This window comes from Bos javanicus, chromosome 18 (genome assembly GCF_032452875.1).
Source record: "Bos javanicus breed banteng chromosome 18, ARS-OSU_banteng_1.0, whole genome shotgun sequence".
NCBI classification, from domain to species: Eukaryota; Metazoa; Chordata; class Mammalia; order Artiodactyla; family Bovidae; genus Bos; species Bos javanicus.
Window position 1 is genome coordinate 58,686,248 of NC_083885.1, and position 17,062 is coordinate 58,703,309.

Here is a 17,062-nt window from a genome sequence, read left to right on the forward strand (position 1 = left end):
ACCTTTGGAGGGCAGGGAGCATTGTTTAAATGGAGGGCACTTGGCTCCACCATCCTCCGCTGTTCCTGTTCGGCTTGTCCTCACTCCTCCAGGGCAAAGGTCCCCTGCCCATGTCAGTCCCCCAACGTGAAGACGATGGCAGAGTGGAAACTAGTGTAACTTTGTGTCCATCTCATTTACTTATTCACTACATAAAGAGCGTATACCATATTTTTAATTTCTGTGTGTGTGTGCTTAGTTGCTCAGTCGTGTCCAACTCTTTGCGACCCTGTGGACGGTAGCCCGCCAGGCTCCTCTGTCTGTGGGATTCTTCAGGCAAGAATAGTGGAGTGGGTTGCCATGCTCTCCTCCAGGGGATCTTCCCAACCCAGGGATCAAACCCTGGTCTCCTGCATTGCATATATTTTCTTTATCATCTGAGCCACAACAGAGGCTGGTTTTTTAATATTTATTGGGGTATGATTGATTTTCAGTGTTGCGTTAGTTTCAGGTGTTTAGCAAAGTAAATTGTCAAACACATACATCCACTGTTTTAGATTCTTTTCCCATGTAGGTCATTACAGGAGACTGAGTTTAATTCCCTGTGCTACACAGTTAAGGCTTAATTAGTTATCTATTTTATATATAGTTGTGTGTATGCGTCAGTCCCAATCTCCTAGTTTATCCCTCCCCTCTTACCCTTTGATAATTATAAGCTTATTTTCTACATCTGTAACTATTTCAGTTGTATAGATAAGTTATTTGTAGCCTTTTTTTTTAGATTCCACATATGGTTGATATCATACAATATTTGTCTTTCTCTGTCTGACTTACTTCACTCAGTGTGAGAGTCTCTAGGTCCATTTGGAATCTCTAGGTCCATTTGTGCTGCTGCAAATAGCATTTTTTTTTTTTTTTTTAGTGACTGAGTAATTTTCCCTAAATGATGGAAACAGGGACTTCCCTGGCTCTGCAGAGTGTTTAAGTGTTTAAGAGTGTTTAAGACTTTGTACTTCCTGGGACTTCCCTGTGGTTAGGACTCAGTGCTTCCACTTTAGGGGCACAGGTTTGATCCCTGGTCAGGGAACTAACATCCTGCATGCTGCCTGGTGCAACGCCCCACCCCCACCCCCCCAAAATGGAGACAAACCCACCTTGTCACTTACAGTCATGCAAGTCAAATGCCCCAAAGTGAAGGCCTGGTGTGTGGACGTGGATTCTCCCCCACACCCATTGCTCTCCCGACACCCCCATCACACCAGTTCTACCTTGTCCCCAGTATGGCTCATCACAGCTGGAGAAAAACACACCCCCGAACTGACTGGTCTTGCTTCAGATTCCTCTGTTCCCTCACATTCCCTGTGTGTCTGCTCCATACCTTTCCTATGGAGCTCCTCAAAAGTCCACCTCCGCCTGTCCCATCTTTTTTTCTCAAAGACCCTGTTTCTTCTCCATTGAGCTCCTGGAGCAAAGGGAAGAGATCTCTTCTAACTGCCTCAACCATTGGCCTTAGGGCCTGTGCTCTGTCCTTAATAATTGACTGCTAATAGTCTGAAACTGCCTCTGGCTGTTGCTGGCCCTGAAATTGTGCCCCGGTTGCCAGCTCCACTGTCTAGGTCAGGGCCATATGGCATCATGTATTTTTACTTCTTGGAAGTTACTTTGATCAATATTCAAACATGGTGATATTGTCTCTCTGAAACACAAAGATGGGCACTCACATACACCCCACACCTTTTTATATGCTCAGTTCTTTCCTCTTTAAAATACAATGTTCTCAATTAGCTACATTTTCCTCTCCTATTAAATACCATGTTGTACTGTTGCAGAAGAATGGGGTGCAGAAAGAATGGTCATGTCCCAGGGGAAATCTTGGGATAGGTCTCCAAGTAAGGGTCCCTGGTTTCCTACAGGAAAGAATTCAAGAGGGAGACATAGTAGAGTGAGCCATGCCGTGCCGGGCCGCCCAAGATGCCTGGGTCATGGTGGAAAGTGCTCATGAAACGTGGTCCACTGCAGAAGGGAATGGCAGACTCCAGTATTTTCGCCTCAAGAACCCCAAGAATGATAAACAGGTTTATTGAGAGAAATACACTTTCCATAGGCAGAATATGGTTGTCTCTGAAGGGGAGAGTGACCCTGGGCTGTGGGCATACTTAGTTTTTATGAGCTGGGTAATTCATGCACTAACGTGTGGGAGGATTTTTCCAGCTATTTGGAGGAAAATGCAGAAGTTGATTTTGGTAGTTATTTCACAATATATGCGTATATATATATATGTCGAATGTCACATTGTGTGTCTTAAATATGCATGATATTTATTTGTCAATTATACCTCAGTAAAACTTTAAAAGAAAAAGGTGCAAGGTATGCTGTGCTTGCCTCCACTGAGTGGTGCTCATCCAGGCTACACATTGCATCCATGAGGCATTTTGCAAATACATTTGTGCCCTGACCAGAGATTCCCCTTCGAAAAGTCCATGTGGGGCTCAGCCTCAATGGTATTTAAGGGGGTGCTTGGTGCATCTAGCATTGAACATCAGGACTCTTAAGTCCTTCCATCCTGAGGGATGAGATCTGGGCTGAGGGTAAGGCTGCTTTGCCCTGAGTGGGTCTGGACCAGGGCCTGCTGTGTGACCTGAAGGGAATCATGGGGTGAGCAGAGGTGCCTCCTGCTGCTGTGTGCATGAGGCCTCACCAGGAGGGGAGTGTGATCTGAGGGAAAGTTTGGGAAAGTCCCGTGTTGGACTCTGTGCAGGAGTTGACTGTTCTGCGTCCCTCCTATGACAGTGGCCACAGAGGACAGTCTGTTCCTCATGGTGGGGGCTTCCCTGTGTGCGGGGTTGGGACTCAGGAAGGGGGTGTGTTGACTCTAAACATTAAACAGAATGTTTTCAATTTTCAGGATAGACCTCTGAAGACTCATGTTGCCTGAGGAAGCCCAGAAGAGGAGGAAGGTGAAAGGAGGAAGAGTCTGGAATGGCTCTTTCTCAGGTGAATTCATATTCTTGGTTGATTATTCTGTTTCTCCTTTCTTTTCTTTTTTAATTAATTTTTTTTTGAATACAGCTACTTTGCAATGTTATGTTAGTCTCTGCTGTTCTCCTTCCTTCTTTGCACTTGCTAATCTCTGACTCAAGAAGTAGCCTGCTTGATTCCTGTTCATTCACACTCACCCAGGGCCTTCTCTTAGTCACTGACACGTACCCTTAGATTCCATCTGTGACTCAGTTTTCTACTCTGTAAAATGGAAACAGATCTTTCTCTGATGAGTTATTACATTGACAACAAGTTAATTCATGAAAAGCATCTAGAGTAATGCTTCCGTGGTAGCTCAGATGGTAAAGAATCTGCCTGCAATACTGCAGACCTGTGTTTGATCCTTGGGTTGGGAAGATCCCCTGGAGAAGGAAATGGCAACCCACTCCAGTATTCTTGCCTGGAGAATCCCATGGACAGAGGAGCCTGGCGGGCTACAGTCCAAGGGATCACAAAAGAGTCAGAAACGACTGCTACTACTCCCACTAGTATTACTAGAGTAATTCATAACATACAGGAAGTGTTCAAAACTTGTAGTCATTGCTGTTAATCATCATCACAGTTTTTAGATTCTGAGCTTTCCTTAACACCTTTGTATAGATGACCCAGTGTTGAATTTCTGTTTGTGTATTTCACGTGTCATACAGAAAAATGAGAAATCCACATTGATTTGGAGGCCATTGTAATCTCCTGTGGGAAAGCAATTAGAGAGGCATCAGATCAGATCAGTCGCTCAGTCATGTCCGACTCTTTGCGACCCCATGAATTGCAGCACGCCAGGCCTTTGTGTCCATCACCAACTCCCGGAGTTCACTGAGACTCACGTCCATCGAGTCAGTGATGCCATCCAGCCATCTCATCCTCTGTCATCCCCTTCTCCTCCTGCCCCCAATCCCTCCCAGCATCAGAGTCTTTTCCAATGAGTCAACTCTTCGCATCAGGTGGCCAAAGTACTGGAGTTTCAGCTTTAGCATCATTCCTTCCAAAGAAATCCCAGGGCTAATCTCCTTCAGAATGGACTGGTTGGATCTCCTTGCAGTCCAAGGGACTCTCAAGAGTCTTCTCCAACACCACAGTTCAAAAGCATCAATTCTTCGGCACTCAGCCTTCTTCACAGTCCAACTCTCACATCCATACATGACCACAGGAAAAACCATAGCCTTGACTAGATGAACCTTCGTTGGCAAAGTAATGTCTCTGCTTTTGAATATGCTATCTAGGTTGGTCATAACTTTCCTTCCAAGAAGTAAGCGTCTTTTAATTTCATGGCTGCAGTCACCATCTGTAGTGATTTTGGAGCCCAGAAAAATAAAGTCTGACACTGTTTCCACTGTTACCCCATCTATTCCCCATGAAGTGGTGGGACCAGATGCCATGATCTTCGTTTTCTGAATGTTGAGCTTTAAGCCAACTTTTTCACTCTCCACTTTCACTTTCATCAAGAGGCTTTTGAGTTCCTCTTCACTTTCTGCCATAAGGGTGGTGTCATCTGCATATCTGAGGTTATTGATATTTCTCCCAGCAATCTTGATTCCAGCTTGTGTTTCTTCCAGTCCAGCGTTTCTCATTATGTACTCTGCATATAAGTTAAATAAACAGGGTGACAATATACAGCCTTGATGTACTCTGTTTCCTATTTGGAACCAGTCTGTTGTTCCATGTCCAGTTCTAGCTGTTGCTTCCTGACCTGCATGCAGATTTCTCAAGAGGCAGATCAGGTGGTCTGGTGTTCCCATCTCTTTCAGAATTTTCCACAGTTTATTGTGATACACACAGTCAAAGGCTTTGGCATAGTCAATAAAGCAGAAATAGATGCTTTTCTGGAACTCTCTTGCTTTTTCCATGATCCAGCAGATGTTGGCAATTTGATCTCTGGTTCCTCTGCCTTTTCTAAAACCAGCTTGAACATCAGGAAGTTCATGGTTCACATATTGCTGAAGCCTGGCTTGGAGAATTTTGAGCATTACTTTACTAGCGTGTGAGATGAGTGCAATTGTGCGGTAGTTTGAGCATTCTTTGGCATTGCCTTTCTTTGGGATCGGAATGAAAACTGACCTTTTCCAGTCCTGTGGCCACTGCTGAGTTTTCCAAATTTGCTGGCATATTGAGTGCAGCACTTTCATAGCATCATCTTTCAGGATTTGGAATAGCTCAACTGGAATTCCATCACCTCCACTAGCTTTGTTCGTAGTGATGCTTTCTAAGGTCCACTTGACTTCACATTCCAGGATGTCTGGCTCTAGGTGAGTGATCACACCATCGTGATTATCTGGGTCGTGAAGATCTTTTTTGTACAGTTCTTCTGTGTATTCTTGCCATCTCTTCTTAATATCTTCTACTTCTGTTAGGTCCATACCATTTCTGTTCTTTATCGAGCCCATCTTTGCATGAAATGTTCCTTTGGTATCTCTGATTTTCTTGAAGAGATCCCTAGTCTTTCCCATTCTGTTGTTTTCCTCTATTTCTTTGCATTGATCGCTAAAGAAGGCTTTCTTATCTCTTCTTTTGCTCTAAATACCTTTACATGAATCTGTCAGAATACACATTTCAACTGAATCAATTTCTTCTCATTTTGTATGAAGATAAGAGCTCTCCTTAGGACCCCATTGATGATATGTGTTTTCATTTCAGCAGCAGATGACCGTCGAGGATGTGGCCATCAAATTCACTCCTGAGGAGTGGGAATGCCTGGCCCCTGTGCAGAGGACTTTGTACTGGGACGTGATGCTGGAGACCTACAGGAACCTGCTCTCTGTGGGTGAGGATCACTTCCCTCTCAAGTTGGGATCTGTCCTTGGGTATCTTTACATTTTCCCTCACATGCCTTTTTGGAGCCCCTACCTTGCTTGGCTGAGCTCGAAGCTCTATTGAATCAGAGGCCAAAAGCTTCATAATGTGGCATGAGGACTTTGAAATTGCCCTTTCCTCCTTTGATCTGCCCGTGTTATGATACCTCGAGGGTGGGTCCAGAGCTTGAAAATGCATAAAGCCTGTAGCAAACTTAAAACCTACACTTCCCTGTTTTGAAAATTTTATTTATTATTTTTTGGCTGTGCTGGGTCTTTCTTAGTTGCAGTGATCAGGGGCTACTCACCAGTTGCGGTGCTCGGGCTTCTCATTGTGGTGACTTCTCTTGCTGTGGTAGGCGGGCTCTAGGGCGCAGGGTCTCCGCAGTTGTGGTGCACAGGCTTAGTTGCTCTGCGGCATGTGGGATCTTCCTGAATGAAGAATTGAACCTATGTCCCCTGCACTGGCAGGCAGATTCTTAACCACTGAGCCACCAGGGAAGTCCCACTTACCTTTTTACTACAAGCAAGATGTCTGCATATTACACTCTTCCCTGTGTATTCACTTGATCTTAGCCAAAAGGCTAAGAAGCGATTCCCCTGTGCATTCAGAAGGAGGCAAGCCGTGGATTGAAGTGTTTTCCACAACGGCCCCATATTGTCCTCAGTCCTCAGCTGAACAAAGAGCTGGGGTTCTGGAAACAATATAGCATGTGATGTTTCTTTCTTGCAATTAGCAATAATTTCTTTTTCTGACCTGACTATTCTTATGTCCATTTTGGAGTAAAGAAAAGAGAGCACTGGACCCTGGAGAGGGAAGTGAAAATAGCAAAAAAGAAAAAAGGGAAAAACCACTAAAGGGGTGGAAAGTACCATGTGTAGACACAGGTCAGATCTCAGATGAACGGAGAAGAAACTGCACCATTAATAGTTTCAGGGAATCTCTCCCCAAGGGGAAGAGTTCTGTGGGAAAACAGTTTACTTTTTGGTAAACTCTCAGAGGAAATTGTTGTTCTCCCCATTGTTTCACTCCATTCTTTAGTATGTAAAATGTATCTCGTCCTCCTGTGGTGCCACAGCTCCTACAGAGACAAAGGCAAGGTCTTTATATGATCTACAACAGCCTGTCATTTGACTCCTGTCAGCTTTATCTCTTGACTTTGAGGAACGTGGGATGGGCTCTTTCAGAGGGGTCTCTTGCCCCTGCGTCTCCACTTCTGTGTGTGCTTTCATTGGCTGCTCAGTTCTTGGTCCCTGCAAGTAAGAGCTGAACTGCTCTGTAGCACCACGCTCAGCACCTGTCCTAGTTCCATCCCTACTCACTCTTCTAGAAAGACGTAGTCAAGGAGGTAGGAAACCACTGGTGCTCTCTGATTCTATCTCTCACCCTAGAACCTGCTCGGAGCTGTCTCAAGCCCCATCTGCCTGTTCAGATCCCTCAGCCCTTCCTTCTGGGATTGTTATGTAGGAGAACTGTAAAGACAGTAGACAGATCTTCTCTTTGATCCTAGGTCCTACATGGGGAGCATACATCGGCCTTTGAGATTCTTAACTCAGTGTCTGTGAGGAGAGCGCACATCTCAAGATCCTGCAGGATCCCCCCCTCCTGTCTTGTATTTTCATCACTCTTCCACTGCTCTACCTGGTCTGGGAATGTAGACTTTTCCTGATTGCCTATTGTCTTAAGTTGCCTCTGATGATTGCCTTTGAAATACACATTCCTAGGATCTGAGATTTTATCCTATATTTTTTTGCTGTGATAATAACACTTTTAAGGGATAGACAACTTCTAGGGACTCTCCTTATGGAGTAGGGTTATTTGGTGACAGAAACTTCCCCCCCACACACCCCGAGACTTTTTTTTTAATTGAAGTATAGTTGATATACAGTGTTGTATTGTCTTCTGATGTAAAGCAAGGTAATTTAGTTATACATATGTATACATTCTTTTTTTATTGTGTTTATCACAGGATATTGAATATAGTTCCCTGTGCTGTACAGTAAGACCTTGTTCTTTATCTGTCCTATATATAATAGCTTGCATCTGCTATTTGCAAACCCCCAACCTGTCCCTAGGCATGCACACTTGGCCACCAGAAGTCTCTTCTGTATGCCTGTGAGTCTGTTTCTGTTTCATAGATAAGTTCATTTGTGCTGCATTTCAGATTGGACATACAAGTGATATCATATGATATTTGTCTTTCTCCTTCTGACTTATTTTGCTTAGTATGATAATCTCTAGGTCCATCCATGGTGCTGCAAATGGTACTATTTCATTCTTTTTTATGGATGAGTAATATTCCAGTGTTTGTGTGTGTGTGTGTGTGTGTGTGTATTTATATGTGTAGACACACAACATCTTTATCCATTCATGTGTTGATGGTCATTTAGATTGTTTGTATGTCTGGCTATTTATAATAATAAATAGTGCTGCTGTGAACATAGGGGTACATGTATATTGAAAAGAGTCTTTTTACTTATTTTTCATTTAAAAATTTTTTTATTTTTGCCACATCTCAGAACTTGTGGGAACTCACTTCCCTGACCAGGGATCAAACCCAGGCCATAGCAGTGACAGTGCCAAATCCTAAACACTAGACCACCAGGGACTCCCAGCATCAAGCTCTTGCTTCTTTCACTTTCTTTGTAATTCTGGGTTATGTACATAGCCTTCTAAGTCTTGTGCCCTCATTTGAAAAATAATGGTAGTTTACCTCAGGCTTTTAAAACAAATATGTACTGTTAGATAGCTTATATATAATAATATTGCATATTTTATAGAAAAGCTCTAAGTTACTGTTGTTTAATGATATATATCTACTTTGTCATGTTTTGTTATGCTATATCCCTTTGTGTGCATTATAGTTTATATGCTTTTATTTTGCAGTTTGTCCTCAACAATGTAGTCTGTGACCTTAGTTAATATACATTTTAGGCACACACTTCATACTACATATCTGGGGACAATAAGCTGGAGAATTAAAGGGCACTGCATAGATAAGAAATTGCTCTGCTTGGTTATTATATAATGGCAATCATGAAATCATGTGACTTTTGTCTTCTTTCTTCAGGTTCTGTTCTTTTGTTGTTCATTCACAAAGTCATGTCCAACCCTTTGCGACCCCCATGAACTGTAGCATGCCAGCTTCCTCTGTCTTTCATATCTTCCAGAGTTTGCTCAAATTCATGTCCACTGAGTCGGTGATGCTATCTAACCATCTCATCCTCTGCCACCCCCTTCTCCTTTTGCATTCCATCTTTCTTATAATGTTATATATTTTCCTGACCTAATATTTTAGAAGTCAGTTATGTCAATACCTTTTACAGTTTTCATATTGTGTGCCCTTTCCAGGGTGAAATTCTCTTCTTTATTCTTAAGGAAGAATGTTTAGAATTCCATAGAATATAATGTTGTACAACATGTTTACTTATTACTGGTTGTTTTACTACAATAGTAAAGGGTTGCTTTACTAGAATAGAAAGGGTTACTAGAATAATGTGTTTATTAATTTTTATTGTGATTTACAGTTGATGGTCTTTCAGAACATATTATGCAATATAACTGACATTTACTTGTTAATGTTATAAAATGCCTGTTTTTCATGGATATTGATGCTTTTATAACAGGTAATTCAGGAAAATACTTCATTTTTTAAATATCCCTAGTAAATTCTTTATTTTCTCAGTGCTGTATTTGTTTTGCAATTCTAAACTGCCATTTATTTAGGTTACTTGTTAGATAAGCTTGTTTTGGATTATTTACCATTATATTACTTATTTTAAGTATTAATTTATATACAGTAATGATGTAGATACTGTATGTAGATTATGTATAATAAGTATGTGGAAAATATGTCTAATATGTTTCTCGTCAGTTACAGTCAGTATGTATATGCTTTGGGTTCATGGTCATGAGATAGCCACTTTTTAAGAGCTAACATAAGTTTACACAACCTGAGTGTTTTTGTCCTACAGTGTCTGAAATGAGGCTATGCTAAAATCAGTTTGAATTTCATGTGAACATACTTTATTTATTAAAGAATCCTATTTCTTTACTGTTTCTCAAAATTTGAAGATCATGGTTGGGAAGTTTCATAACTACATTCAGTGTAAGTGTTATTTTTGGTATAATATGTTTTCAACATAAAATATTTATGAATTATAATTAATAACATACCTATGATTTTTTTGTATTTTGTAGATATCTCTCCCATACATATTATCAAGAAATTACAATCAAAGGAGAACACTAACTCAACAGATACATTCCAAACAGTGATTTTGGGAAGACATGAAAGCCATGGAGTCCAAGATTTTTACTTAAGGGAAATACGAGGCAATACGCTTGAGTTTGAGTGTCAGTGGAAAGATGAAGAAAGAAATTACAAAGGAGTGCTTGTAATCCATAATGAAAAGCTCACTGATAGAAAAGATCAACGTGGTAGAAGCAATGCAGGAAACAATGCAATTGAAAATAAACTTGGGTTAAGCTTTCAGGATGAATTGCAGATATTTCGAATGGAAAGGAAAATTTTTGAATGTAATCAAGTTGAGAATGTTATCAACAATAGTTCCTCAATTTCAGCTCTCCAAAGAATTCCTCCGAGTGTTCAAACCAACACTTCTAACATGTATGGGAATAATTTTATCCATTCTTCAATACTGACAAAAGACCGTAAAGCGCATAGGGAAAAACCTTACAGGTGTAATGACTGTGACAAAATCTTTACTCATGTCTCACACCTCACTAAACATCAGGTAGTCCATACAGGAGAGAGGCCATACAAATGTGATACATGTGGCAAGGACTTCAGTCAGAGTTCGAACCTTGCAACTCATCGGAGAATTCATACTGGAGAGAAACCTTACAAATGTAATGAGTGTGGCAAGGATTTTAATAGAAAATCAAACCTTGAAACTCATCAGAGAATTCATACTGGAGAGAAACCATACAAATGTAATGTGTGTGGCAAAGCCTTTAGGGTGTGTTCAAGCCTCAGGAGCCATCAAGTAATCCATACTGGAGAGAAGGATTACCATTGTAGTAAATGCAACAAGGCTTTTTCCCGTAATTCCAAGCTTCTAAAACATCAAAGAATTCATACTCGAGGGCAGCCCTACAAATGTGATGCATGTGACAAAGCCTTTATTTTGCGTTCAAGCCTAATCAACCATCAGGTAGTCCATACTAGAGGGAAGTCTTACCCATGTAATGAATGTGGCAAGACGTTCATCAAACGTTCACACCTTAGGCTTCATGAGAGAATTCATACTGGAGAGAAGCCATACAAGTGTACTGAATGTGGCAAGAGCTTCAGGCAATGGTCTGATATCAGAATTCACCTAAGAATTCATGCTGGAGAGAAACCTTTCAAATGTAGCAAGTGTGGCAAATCCTTTACTCGGAGTTCACACCTCACTAGACATCAAATCATCCATACTGGAGAGAAACCATATAAATGTGAGGTCTGTGACAAGTTCTTCAGTCGCAATTCACATCTTGCAGGTCATTGGAGAATTCATACCAGGGAAAAACCTTATAAATGTAATGAGTGTGGGAAAGCCTTTAGTGATCGTTCAAGCCTAACTTACCATCAGGTAATTCATACTGGAGAGAAGTCTTACAAATGTAATGAATGTGGCAAAGCTTTTATTAAGCCTTCATATCTTAGGCATCATGAGAGGATTCATACTGGAGAGAGGCCGTACAAGTGTACTGAATGTGGCAAGGCTTTTATCAAGCTTTTGCATCTTAGGTATCATGAGAGGATTCATACTGGAGAGAAACCATACAAGTGTACTGAATGTGGCAAGGCCTTTCAGCAATGGTCTGACATCACTATTCACCAAAGAATTCATGCTGGAGATAAATCATAGAAACGTAGTAAGTGTAGTGTAGCAAATCCTTTAGCCTTTGAAGCCTCAGTAAATACCAGGTGACCCATACTGGAAAGAGACTTTACAAACAATGAATGTGGCAAGGCTTTTTAGCAGGTGTTCACACTTTAGGCTTCATGAGAGGATTCATACTGGATAGAAATCATACCAATGTATTGAGTATGGCACAGTCTTTAGACAATAGTCCTACCTCAGGATTCACCAAAGAATTCACTCTGGAGAGAAACTTTACCAATTCCATGAGTGTGGGAAAACTTTTGCTCAGGGTTTACACCTCCCTAATCATCAATAATCCATAATCCATACAGGCTTGCAGATGTACTGAGTTTTGCAAGGCTTTTAGCTATTGCCTTAAACTCCAGGTTCACCAAGTAGTCCATACAAAACAAATGTAATGAATGTGGCCAAGTTTCAAATTATTGCTCACTTTTCACTAAATAAAGGGATCTGTATTCTGGAGTGAAAGCATACAAGTGTAGTGTGTGATAAGGATTTTACCCATATAGCAAACATTGGGGGACGATATAGGGTTGACACCTTCAAAATACAATAAACATGGTAAAGACTTTCCCTTGAATTCAAATATTATGCAACAATAGAGTCTATATTGGAGAGAAATCACTAAACTTTAGAATATACATCCTTGAGAGAAGCCACAAAAAAATAATGTGCATGCTAGTTACAGTTCACGATGGTGGAGTAGAAAGACAAGTGTTCATCTTCTCCTGAAAGAGCACCAAAATCGCAACTAGCTGTTGAACAGCCATCAGCAGGAGGACATTGGTCCAAAGACCAAGAAGCCACAATAAGATGGTAGGAGGGGCGCAAACACTATAAAATTAAATCCCATACTGGCTGGGTGGGTGACGTACAAACTGGAGAACAATAATACCAAAGAAGTTCTCCCACTGTAGGGAAAGTTCTGAGCCCCACCTCAGGCTTCCCAGCCTGGGGCTCTAACAAAGGAACTGGGAATACCCAGGGAATCTGACTTTGAAGGCCAGCGAGATTTGATTATAGAACTTCCACAGGACTGGGGGAAACAGATTCCACTCTTGGAGGGCACAAACAAAATCTTGGCATGCACCAAGACCCAAGGGAAAGGAGCAGTGACCCCCAAGGGAGACTGAACCAGACCTACCTGCTAGTGTTGGAGGGTCTTCTCTGGAGGCATGGGTCAGAAATGGCTCGCCATGGGGGCAGGGGCACTGACAGTAGCAGCCTGGGAAGGTCCCCCTTGGTGTTAGTCCTCTTGGAGGCCACCATTAACCTGACCATAAACCCCAGAGCTGGGTTGCCTCAGGCCAAACAACCAACAGGGAGGGAGCACAACCCCACCCATCCATCAGCAGATAATTGGATTAAAGTTTTACTTGGTGAGGCCCTGCCCACCAGAGTGGGACCCAGTTTTTCCCACCCAGTCGCTCCCATCAAGAATCTTACACAAGCCTTTAGCCTCATCTACCAGAGGGCATATAGAAGAAACAAGAAGAACCACAATTCCACAGCAGCTAGAACAAAAGCCACATTACTCTAAGTTAATTAGGGTGAAAAAGAAGAGTTATATCACAGATGAAGGGACAAGATAAAACCCAAAAAAAACAACTAAATGAAGTGGAGATAGGCAACCTTCCAGATTATTCATGATTCAGAATAATCATGAAGATGATCCAGGATCTCAGAAATAGACTGGAGAAGATGCAAAAAACTGTTTGCCAAAGACCTAGAAGAACTAAAGAATAAACCAACAGAGATGAACAATACAGTAAAAAGAATCAATAGCAGAATAACTGAGGCAGAAGAACGGATAAATGACCTGGAAGACAGAATGTGGAAATCACTTCTGCAGAACAGAATATAGGGGGGAAAGGAATTGAAAAAAAAAAAAAAGCCTAAGACCTCTGGGACAACATTAAATGCATTAACATTTGCATGATATGGGTTCCCAGAAGAAGAGAGAGAGAGAAAGGACCAGAGAAAATATTTGAAGAGATAATAACTGAAAACTTCCCTAACATGGTAAAGAATATAGTCAGCTTACCAGGAAGTTCAGAGTCCCAGGCAAGATAAATCTAAGGAGGAACACACTGAGACACATAGTAATCAAACTGCAAAAATTAAGACAAAATATTAAAAGCAACAAGGGGAAAATGACAACATAAATGGGAACTCCCATAAGGTTAAAAACTTGATTTCTCAACAGAAATTATATAAGCCAGAAGGGAATGGCACTATATATTTAAAGTGATGAAAAGGAAGAACCTACAAACCAAGAATACTCTAACCAACAAGACTCATTCAGATATGATGGAGAAAGCAAAAGCTTTCCAGACAAGCAAAGGTTAAGAGAATTCAGCATCATCAAACCACTTTTACAATAAATGTTAAAGGAACTTCTCTAGGAAGGAAACACAGGAGAAAGAAAAGACCTACACAAAATAAACCCAAAACAATTAAGAAAATGGTAATAGTACCATACATATCAATAATTACCTTAAATGTAAATTGATTAAATGCACCAACCAAAAGACAGACTGGCTGGACCAATAAAAACATGTGCATGTATGCACTTCGGCTTACCACATCACTCTCCTTAATCCCCCAAATTGTAGGTAATTATTTTATATTGTTAGGTTAATCATGTTCCTATTATGGATTGTGATTATAATTATTTTTGAATCTTGGATGCTATTGATTGTGAAAACTGATAAACATCTTTTACTATTGTGATTATGTAACTGTTATTCACTTAATACCATTGTATCATGATTGGTCAACAGAAAATAATAGAATTCTATATCACCAAAATTGCCATTTAATGGAAAAACCTGTAATCACTTTTTAAAATCCAGATGCCTAACAGAATTATCTTGGAATTTTTTTGAAAAATACAAATTCCCAGGTATTGCTTTTTTTCTCCAAAGCTCCAGATGTATTTTTTTTTTTTGAAAGCACTTTTTTTTAAAATTTTTGTCTTATTTTTAAACTTTACAATGTTGTATTAGTTTTGCCAAATATCGAAATGAATCTGCCACAAGTATACCTGTGTTCCCCATCCTGAACTCTCCTCCCTCCTCCCTCCCCATACCCTCCCTCTGGGTCGTCCCAGTGCACCAGCCCCAAGCATCCAGTATCGTGCATCGAACCTGGACTGGTGACTCGTTTCATACATGATATTATACATGTTTCAATGCCATTCTCCAGATGTATTTCTAATGAACAGCCATGTTTAAAAATAACTGGACTCTATGGCAAAAAAAGGGTGCAACACTAGTGGTTTTACCCAAAGATGAAAACTGGAGCATCAGAGGATTTATATTTGAGAGCACCCTTACAACTGTAATGAATGTTGTAAAGCTTCAAATGTCCGTGCCTTTGGCATAATGAGAGAATTAATGCAGGACAGAAAATACACAGATATACTTAATGTGAAAATACCTTTAAGAAACAGTGTGTCCTCAGGACGCACCAAATAATTCATATTGGGGAGAATATTTTAAAAAGTATGTGGTAAATTTCTTAACCAGTTTTCCCAATGGACCACATTTCAGAGGAAACTATACTGGGAATAACTAAGTCTTCAGTTTTTTTGAGATTCGTCTGAGATACTATATACTGCAGAATAATTCAAAGTCAAAATATGTTAAAACTCATGACACAATTATCCTGGGAACAAGGACTTGTGTGGAAATGTTTCATTATCTCCAGTGTGTATTTAAATAATTAAATTTTCTTGAAAAGACTACTTTGACTTTAAACTTGAAGTTTGAAATCTTTTGATCTTATTCATTCAATACAGGCCTTTCACAATGGTCTTGTTACAAAAATCACAAGTCCGTGTGCCCAACGTACAGTGAAGCTCATCAATACTAAACATAAAGAGTTGGACCAGAGAAAGGTTTATTACAAATTCGTACAAGGAGATGGGTGGCTCATGCCCTAAGAACCCCAGAGTTACTGAAAGCTTTCAGCAGGTCCCTTTAAAGCAAAAGGTGAGGGATGGGCATGGTTAGTTGTTGGAGACTTCTCAGTGTCAGAGCCTTTGTTCTTGAGGTCCGGTCATGGTCAGGTAACGATGTTCCTGTACCTCTCTACCAGATGAATGTTATTCCCTGTCCTGAACAGAAAGGACAAAGTCCCAGTGCACAACTTTCACTCTTCAAGGTCCCAGTCCTGACCAAGTGGAGGCACATCTCAGTTGGCAGTTCCTTCAGGGCCATGTTCCCTCATCCTTCCCAGCTGTCATCCCTTAGGTAGCCAGCATCCAACCCAACTGGCCCTCAGTCTCCTCAGGCCATCCAAAGGAGGAGACCAGGTCTCACAGACTGACCCGTGCAGACGGCCACTGCTATTAGGTCGCAGAGACAGGAATGGAGGAGAGGTTCATCCACCTCACTTCAACTGACTCCAGCTCCAATTCCACTGTATTCATGTACCACATTTTCTTTATCCATTCATCTGTTGATGGACATCTGGGTTGCTTTCATGTCCCAGCTATTGTGTAGCATCTCTTTACCACCAGGTGTGCATGCCTCTTTACGTTCACAGGCAGAACAAGATACGATTATTTTGCTTCCCCCAAAGATACAGATTATTATGAACAGTAGTGTTAATCCACTTCTCTTAAGGCCAGTTCTGGGAACTGCCCTAGGCACAGACTCGGTACTGGCTCAAGATGAAGCACTTCATGGCATGGGTGCAGTCGGGTCATCATGCAGTTGGCCTTTTCCCTCTGGTGGCAGTTACGTATCTGTAAAACTCAGAAATGTAGGACTTCCCTTGTGGTCCAGTGGTTAGGAATTTAATTTCCCTTCCAATGCAGGGGACATAGGTTCCAGCCCTGATCATGAAACTGAGATCCCACATGCCACACGACAACTAAACTGGCACGCCAAAACAAAAGATCCCACATGCCACACCAAAGATACCATGTGCCACAACTGAGACCCAATGCAGTCAAATAAATATTTTTTAAAAGAACTCAGAAATGTGCATCAGATACTGTCTGTGGTTCCTTTGTCCTATTTATTAGATGCTTGAGTCTTTCTTTTGTGCCTCAGGGAAGTCTGGGAGACTTCAGCTTTTTTATCAACAAGAGACAGAAGAGAAAGACAAATCTAGGGTTTCATTTATCTGTGGAATCTAAACAAAGGGTACAAATGAACTTACTACAAAACCAGAATAGAGGTATAGACATACAAAACAAACATGGTTATCAGGGAGTGAGGTGTGGAGGGATAAACTGGGAGATTGGGATTGACACATACATACTAGTATATATAAAGTAGATAACAGTGACCTACTGTATAGGACAGTAAATTCTACTCAGTACTCTCTAATGAGCTATGGGGGGAGGAATC

At 41.0% G+C, this 17,062-nt stretch overlaps 1 protein-coding gene across 1 annotated transcript; it reads left to right on the forward strand.

Annotated features, from left to right (window-relative positions):
* The first annotated feature begins 2,884 nt into the window (after positions 1 to 2,884).
* LOC133229677 (zinc finger protein 160-like) lies at positions 2,885 to 15,460 on the forward strand. Its single transcript, XM_061386350.1, has 3 exons — positions 2,885 to 2,973; positions 5,650 to 5,776; positions 10,006 to 15,460. The coding sequence occupies exons 1-3, from the start codon at positions 2,959 to 2,961 to the stop codon at positions 11,679 to 11,681; spliced, it is 1,818 nt and encodes a 605-aa protein (XP_061242334.1). The 5' UTR covers positions 2,885 to 2,958; the 3' UTR covers positions 11,682 to 15,460.
* Positions 15,461 to 17,062: the final 1,602 nt, after the last annotated feature.

What these genes read in the sequence shown, in the direction of transcription:
- LOC133229677 (XM_061386350.1), top strand. An exon ending in CAGGAACCTGCTCTCTGTGG is followed by an intron (nt 5,777 to 10,005) that starts GTGAGGATCACT and finishes TGTATTTTGTAG; the next exon opens with ATATCTCTCCCATACATATT.